General features: G+C 50.5%; 1 protein-coding gene across 1 annotated transcript; it reads left to right on the top strand.

The window, feature by feature from the left end:
* Positions 1-211: 211 nt before the first annotated feature.
* PLA2G2F (phospholipase A2 group IIF) lies at positions 212-4,638 on the top strand. The gene is made up of 4 exons (XM_024208377.2): positions 212-263; positions 2,294-2,438; positions 3,425-3,531; positions 4,490-4,638. The coding sequence occupies exons 1-4, from the start codon at positions 224-226 to the stop codon at positions 4,636-4,638; spliced, it is 441 nt and encodes a 146-aa protein (XP_024064145.1). The 5' UTR covers positions 212-223.
* Positions 4,639-6,712: the final 2,074 nt, after the last annotated feature.

Genomic DNA, 6,712 nt, shown 5'->3' with positions numbered 1-6,712 from the left:
AAAAAAAAAGTCAATCCAGCTACATTTCCAAAAATTCTAGCCCCCCCTTCCCTCAATTTTTTGTTCAACCAATACTTTTCTCTAACTTTGCAAATAGTTCATTACCCCCAATGTTTTTTTCTTTTCTTTTTTTTTTTTTGAAAATAAGCTCCTCATCTGAAACATTTCACTTGGCTCCAGACGTGACCCCAGAGTCTATTTCTTCCTCAGGTTCTGCACGGACATGTGGAAACTCTTCCTAATGGCAATACTGGCAGCCAGCAGTGAGTACCGGAAACCCCACACCCCCATCCCCAGAGGGCAGGCCACGTGGCTTCCCTCAGCAAAGTGGCCGCCATCTTGCCAAGGAGCTACAGAGGGGCTCAAGCCACAAGCTGCGAGTTCATATTTTGAAAGCCCCAAAGTTAGTCCTGGGTTGGGCCCATTAGTGAACTCTAGCTCTGCATTAGGCTTACAAACCTGCTCACAACGCAGGGCTGTTCAGAACAGAGGTTCTGACCCATCTTTATAAAGAATTGCAGAAGAAACAACACTGCTGAGCGTCTCCGCTGGGGTTAAGGGTCAGTGCCACCTTGCAGGATGTAGTCTATCAATACGCTTTCCTCCCCGCCTCCACACTGGTGCCTATCACTATAGATGCTCCTTCCTGCTAGGAGACGGTCACACCGTCATCAGATGCCTTGGAACTGTGTCGTGGCAGACGGGGCTAGCTTGTTTGTACTGCGTACAGCAGAGGGCATTGCAGCCCCTCAAAACAAGCCCATCTGTTCACAGCTCAGCCCCCCCACATACCTGGGGGCATCAGTTTGAGTCACAGCTACCATTAGCTTCCAAGCTGCCCCTGACTGGCCTGGTTGAGATCATGAGACTATTTCAGTGACAGGCAGAAAACAGTGCCAGGGCAGATGACCTACTTATATAGCCCCTATTACGCTGGCATCCAAGTGTCTTTATCCTCCCAGCACCCACCGGAGGAAGGAAAGAGCTATGACCACCTTAATACAGACAGGGAACCGACGCAGAGAGATTAAGGCCTGAATGCACAAGAGGCGTTAGGTACCTGGGAGAAACCACTGCGATACACAAAGCCTGAGTTAGGCACCTACGCTCCTCTGCAATGAGTGGGGAGAGATGGGTGCCTGTGACCCCGAACCACAAACCCAGCATGATCGGCAGGGAGCCGCCTACGGTAGCCAATGGGAGGTGCCAACCAGGGGGCGTGTGCTAAGCCCCACCTTGCTCACAGGGATACGGGCACTCACCCAGGATGTGGGAGACCAGGATCCAGGCCCCCTGCACCATTGACTCTAGTTATCCACAGTGCAACAGGAGAGATTGAGGGATTTCCCCACATCAGAATATGCCAGAGCCCAATGGTTAGAGCACTCCCTGTTCAAATCCCTTCTCCCCCTCAGGTCTCCCACATCCAAGGTGAACACCTTAACCACTGGGCTAAAAGTTCAAGGGATACTGTTGTCATCCTGGGCCCCGCCCCCTCCCCCTATTTTGTATGAACTTGCCTGAGGGGCCTGATCTAGGAGGAGACCTCTCAGCATCCCTACCAGATCAGGCCCCTGTGCCAATGAGGTGGCTGAATGTCCCTGGTTTGTGAATCACTCTGGGGCTTAGGTGGGAGATAAGCATCTAGACCCCCCCGGGGAAGCAGCAGTGCACATGCTCAGAGACAAACACAGACGCTGAAGGAACTTGTACTGCAAAAAAAAAAAAAAAAAAAAAAGAAAACCCCCAAACCAAAAAAAAAAAGAAAGAAAGAAAGACATACACTTAGGCACCTACAGGATTTCAGCAGGAGTTTTGTGCATTACAGTGGTCGTGGAACTGGGGTTTGGGCACCTATCTTCTTTTTTACATTCAGCCCTAAGTGACTTGCTTAAGGTCACACATGGAATCTGTAGCAGAGCAGGAATTGAACCGATTATCTCCTGATTCTAGGGTGACCAGATGTCCCGATTTTATAGGGACAGTCCTGATATTTGGGCCTTTTTTTTTTTTTTTTTTTAATATGGGCTCCTATTACCCCCCCACCCCTGTCCCGATTTTTCACACTTGCTGTCTGGTCACCCTACCTGATTCCCTGGCAGTGGTTTGACCACTAGACTACCCTTCCTCCCTGTGCTGGGTTAGAGCTAATGTGCAAGCAGCAGCAGAACAATCAATATTAGTGATTTTGACCTCCCTCCGCATGTCAGGTGAGGGATCAGGGAAATGATTCTCCTTGAAGGCAAAACATCTCCTTGGAAACTCGTGAAAAGCCCTTTCTGCTCTTTCGCAGTGTTGACCATGATCCACAGCAGCCTCCTCGATTTCAAATTCATGATCCGGAGAATTACTGGGAAAAGTGCCCTCATTTCCTACAATGGGTATGGATGCCACTGTGGACTGGGTGGGAGAGGGCAGCCTCTGGATAAGACAGACTGGTAAGCTTTGGTTCAGGTCAATGCTGCTGGTATCAATACTAGCATCCATTATTATTACTACTAGTATCAATACTAATTTTAGCAATGCACTGATTTAGTTAGCTGGGCATCTAAATCCTAGGATTGTAACTGCACTAAGCTCTTTAGCACTCTGGGGCAGAGCGCCTCAACTCTCCAGCTTATGTGAGAATGGAAACTCCTTTGTAGTCAAGGCATGCTGGGGTGATTCATCCCCAGAATCTTAAAAAGGCCAATAGAACTGTGTGATTAGTAGTAATAGTATTTATTTGTATTATACCACAATGGGGTCCTGGCTCAGGATAGGCTCCTTTGTGCTAGGAGCTGTACATACACAGAACAAAGACAGGCCCTGCCCTAGGGAGTTTTCAATCTAATGTATTTTTTGGTTCAGTCTGCTGCCACAAAACAACCAACCAGTCATTTCAGTCCACCTCCAGAACAAACTTTAATGTTTTGGCAAATCAAAAAGTAGTTTTAAGTTGAACTAAATGTTTTGTTTAGATCTGATTTTTGGCATGTTAGGGTTTTTTAAATTAAAATTGAAGGACATTTTAAAACAGTTATGAATCAAAAATCAGAACAGTTCATTTTGAAGTGAAATGTTGCAATTTTTCCTAAATAGTTTTGAAGGCTCCACCTCCAACCAAAACTATTCAGCAAATTCAACAAATTCACAAAAATGTTCCAGTCAACACACATCTGCATTTTTTGCTAAAAAAAAAAAAAAAGTTTTGTTCAAAAAGTTTCACCCAGCTTTGGACAGGAGCTGGATTTGAGGCACAGAGCAGCGCTAAGAACATCACTTGGGATAAACATCTGAGCTCCTGGGTGTTTTTCCAAACCAAGCCCAAACTCTGTTCCTTGGGAGGCTCACTCACACTCTCCCCTCTAGTAGTGGTGATGTTGGACATTACTTCACCTAGTCACATTTTCCACCCTATTCCTGTGTTTCTGTCTCCCTGAAGGTGCTGTCATGCCCATGATTGCTGCTATAAGGAGTTAACCAAACAGAGCTGTCACCCATTTTTTGATGATTATCAATACTCCATCATCAACGAAGACGTTATGTGCTGTGAGTAGTATTTTCTGCATGGCTAAAATGGCCACGGATACCGTGGTGATTTACGGGACCTCGTTCTCTTGCTTGAACCTTTTACAATGACATTGGAACAAATGTGTCCTAAAGAGAAACGGACAGAGGGGCTTTTGGGAAGAAGCAAAGCACTTCCAGGATAGCTAGCGTTGGGGGTGGGGAAAGTACTTCAGGTCCTTCTGGTTCCTCCCCACCTACCTCTTCTCACAACCTCCAAGGCAATTAGGGTGACCTCTTGCAGAGCAAGTGGAAAGGACCTCTGAGCTGTGACTGACTGAATGTCAGTTCCAAGGCAGGCAGCTGTGATGGATCGGCAGTGCCTTTGCATTCCAGTGCTGCAGTGCCAGAGCCACTGGGCCTCATCGGTCACTGTATTTACACCTAAGAAGATGGGTGTAAAATGTTGCCATTCTGATTTTCTAGCATTTTATACCCACAACGCCCAAGTGGGCGTGACTGCAACCGTCAGAGCTGCCATCTTGGCCCACACACTGGGAACTGAGACCTCCTGAGTGAGATGCATGAGCTGCTAAAGCTCTGTTACTGCCCCAGCTACAACACAAAGCCTCTGGGGATCAGTACAGAGGAGGGGCATGTAACACACTCACCAGTGGGCTACACGAGGCAGGGGAGAATCGGCTGCACTCTGCTAATTTGGAAAGGCACCTAAGCTGGCAACGGAGCAGCAAATCCAGTGCCGATGGCACCAGTGCAGCGTTCTCAGCTGCTGCCATGCCAACAGCAGTGTCGCAACATTCCCGGCAGTGTTAGAGCAACAGGGCTGCCTCGTTCCTCTTTCGCTACACCTCATCCATGCATCTGGAGCGCTGAAGGTCAGGAAGGAACAAACTGCTCGGCACCTGGCCTCCGAGTGGGTTCCTTGCCTTTTAGTTACCGCACAAGAGTTGTAGAGTGAGAAATGCTTTTGTTCCTGCAGGGAATACAACTAACTCCACCTGTGCAAAGCAAGCGTGTGACTGTGACCGGACAGCGGTCCTGTGTTTCAGAAAGGAAGCAAGCAGCTATAACAAAGGATACCGTTATTACTTCAATTTCTTCTGCAAAGGATCTACCCCCAGTTGCTAAATAAAGTTTTACTCGCCATCTGGCTACACAACAGATTGCAAAGCACAGCTGTTTCCTCTTTCCAAAGTACTCGAGCCCCTTCCTCAACCCCTCAGAGACCACCAAGCTGCCAAGTGAAGCAATCTCTTCCCTGGGGACAGTTAAAGCAATAGAAGGTGCTGGCTTTTATGTACCCTGTCTGTGGAGGTATCAGTAGCTATGGACATGAAGTTGCTCAGGCAGGATATTAGTGAGCTGTACAGTCATCACCATTCACCCAGTTAAATCCTATGAGGAGCAGTACCATGAGGACTAACTCTGCGGGTGCTGTACCCTCTTTTCCTCTTGGGCTCTCAAAAAGGGAGACAGACACACACACACACACCACCAAGCCAAGTTTAAATTGTAGGCCAGATCCTCAACTGCTGTAAATCAGCATTTACTCCTCCTTCCTACCTTGCACAGACATGTAGCCTAAAATCACAGGCTAGCCCTTATGTTCCATTAGCACCTACACCAGATTACCTCCCCTTTGTGCTAAGTGCTCTACTTCAGGGGTGGGCAAACTTTTTGGCCCGAGGGCCACATCTGGGAATAGAAATTGTATGGTGGGCCATGAATGCTCACAAAATTTGGGTTGGGTGTGGGAGGGGGTGAGGGCTCTGGTTGGGGGTGCGGGATCCAGGGTGGGGCCAGAAATGAGTTCAGGGTGCGGGAGGGGACTCCAGGCTGGGGCGGGGTGGGGCGGTGAAGGCTCCGGCTGGGGATGAGTAGTTTGGGATGTAGGACTGTGCTCTGGGCTGGGATCGAGGGGTTTGGAGGGCGGGAGGGGAATCAGGGCTGGGGCAAGGGATTGGGGTGCAGGAAGGGGTGCAGACTCCAGCTGGGGGTGCGGGCTCTGGGGTGGGGCTAGGAATGAGGGGTGCAGGAGGGAGCTCCAGGCTGGGACCAAGGGGTTCGGAGGGCAGGAGAGGGATCAGGGCAGGGGTTTGGGGTGTGGGGGAGTGAGGGCTGGGGATGAGAGGTTTGGGGTGCAGGAGGGTGCTCCAGGCTGGGATCGAGGGTTTTGGAGGGCGGGAGGGGGATCAAGGCTGGGGGAGGCTCAGGGGTGCAGACTCCGGGCAGTGCTTACCTCAAGCAGCTCCCGGAAGCAGCGGCATGTCCCTTCTCCGTCTCCTAAGCGGAGGCGCAGCCAGGTGGCTCTGCGTGCTGTCCCGCCCGCAGGCACTGCCTCTGAAGCTCCCATTGGCTGCGATTCCCAGGCAATGGGAGATGTGGGGGCGGCACTTGGGCAGGGGCAGCATGCAGAGCCGAGCCCCCTGGCTGCCCCTACACATAGAAGCTGGAGTGGGGCCAGGCCGCTGCTTCTGGGAACCACACAGAGCATCCCCAAACGCTCTCCCCGGCTGGAGCACCAGAGCGGGGCAAGCTTCACTATCTTCCCTTACTATTTTATGGATAATTTATGTATGTTTTGGATTTCAGCGTGTGCCCCTCTGCTTGGCCAAAGCTCATCCCTGTGCTGGTACAAGGGCTGAGACAGGGCTGAAGGGGAGGTGCCCTGCGCCTTGCCAACTTCAGGGCTGCTGGGGCCAGTTTGACCTCTCGTACTAAGATAAACTCCAGCGGCAATGGTCCCTATGAGCCAGAATCACTAGGGCATGAGAACCCCATGTCCTATTTCCCCTCCCACCCTGAACGTCACCCAGCCCAAACGCCCCCCACACAGGTGTCCCCTGTGGGGTGTGCAGAGCCAGTTGCGCCTGTAGGGGATCAGAGAGTATTCATTGGAGGACAGCATTTCTTGGCACATTGGATAAAACAATGTAAGCACACATCAATGGTCAGTATCACTGACACACTGGTAACTGACAACCTTTCCTCCCACTTCCACGGAGAAGGAAAAATGCCTTCCCCACCCAAGTGACCCCCCCGAAGAAATTCAAAGATCAGCTGTTTCCCCAGGCAAAGTGCCTGAAAGGTCATCCAACGTAGACTCTGCCGCATGGGGGTGGGTGGATGGGTGGCTGAGTTCCAGAGTCACCATGAACACCATACTGCCAGCCTCCTGACATGCAAATCTATGCCCCGTCAG

The sequence above is a fragment of the Terrapene carolina genome, unplaced genomic scaffold (assembly GCF_002925995.2).
Source record: "Terrapene carolina triunguis isolate 2854851 unplaced genomic scaffold, T_m_triunguis-2.0 Scaffold714, whole genome shotgun sequence".
In the NCBI taxonomy this organism is placed as follows: domain Eukaryota; kingdom Metazoa; phylum Chordata; order Testudines; family Emydidae; genus Terrapene; species Terrapene triunguis.
The sequence above is the reverse complement of the archived record's forward strand: the minus strand, read 5'-3'. Positions and strand labels throughout refer to the sequence as shown.

Coding starts and splice junctions, on each gene's coding strand:
- PLA2G2F (XM_024208377.2), top strand. CDS start 224: ATGTGGAAACTCTTCCTAATGGCAATACTGGCAGCCAGCA. Junction 2,439..3,424: donor CCTCTGGATAAGACAGACTG/GTAAGCTTTGGT, acceptor GTCTCCCTGAAG/GTGCTGTCATGCCCATGATT. Junction 3,532..4,489: donor CAACGAAGACGTTATGTGCT/GTGAGTAGTATT, acceptor TTGTTCCTGCAG/GGAATACAACTAACTCCACC.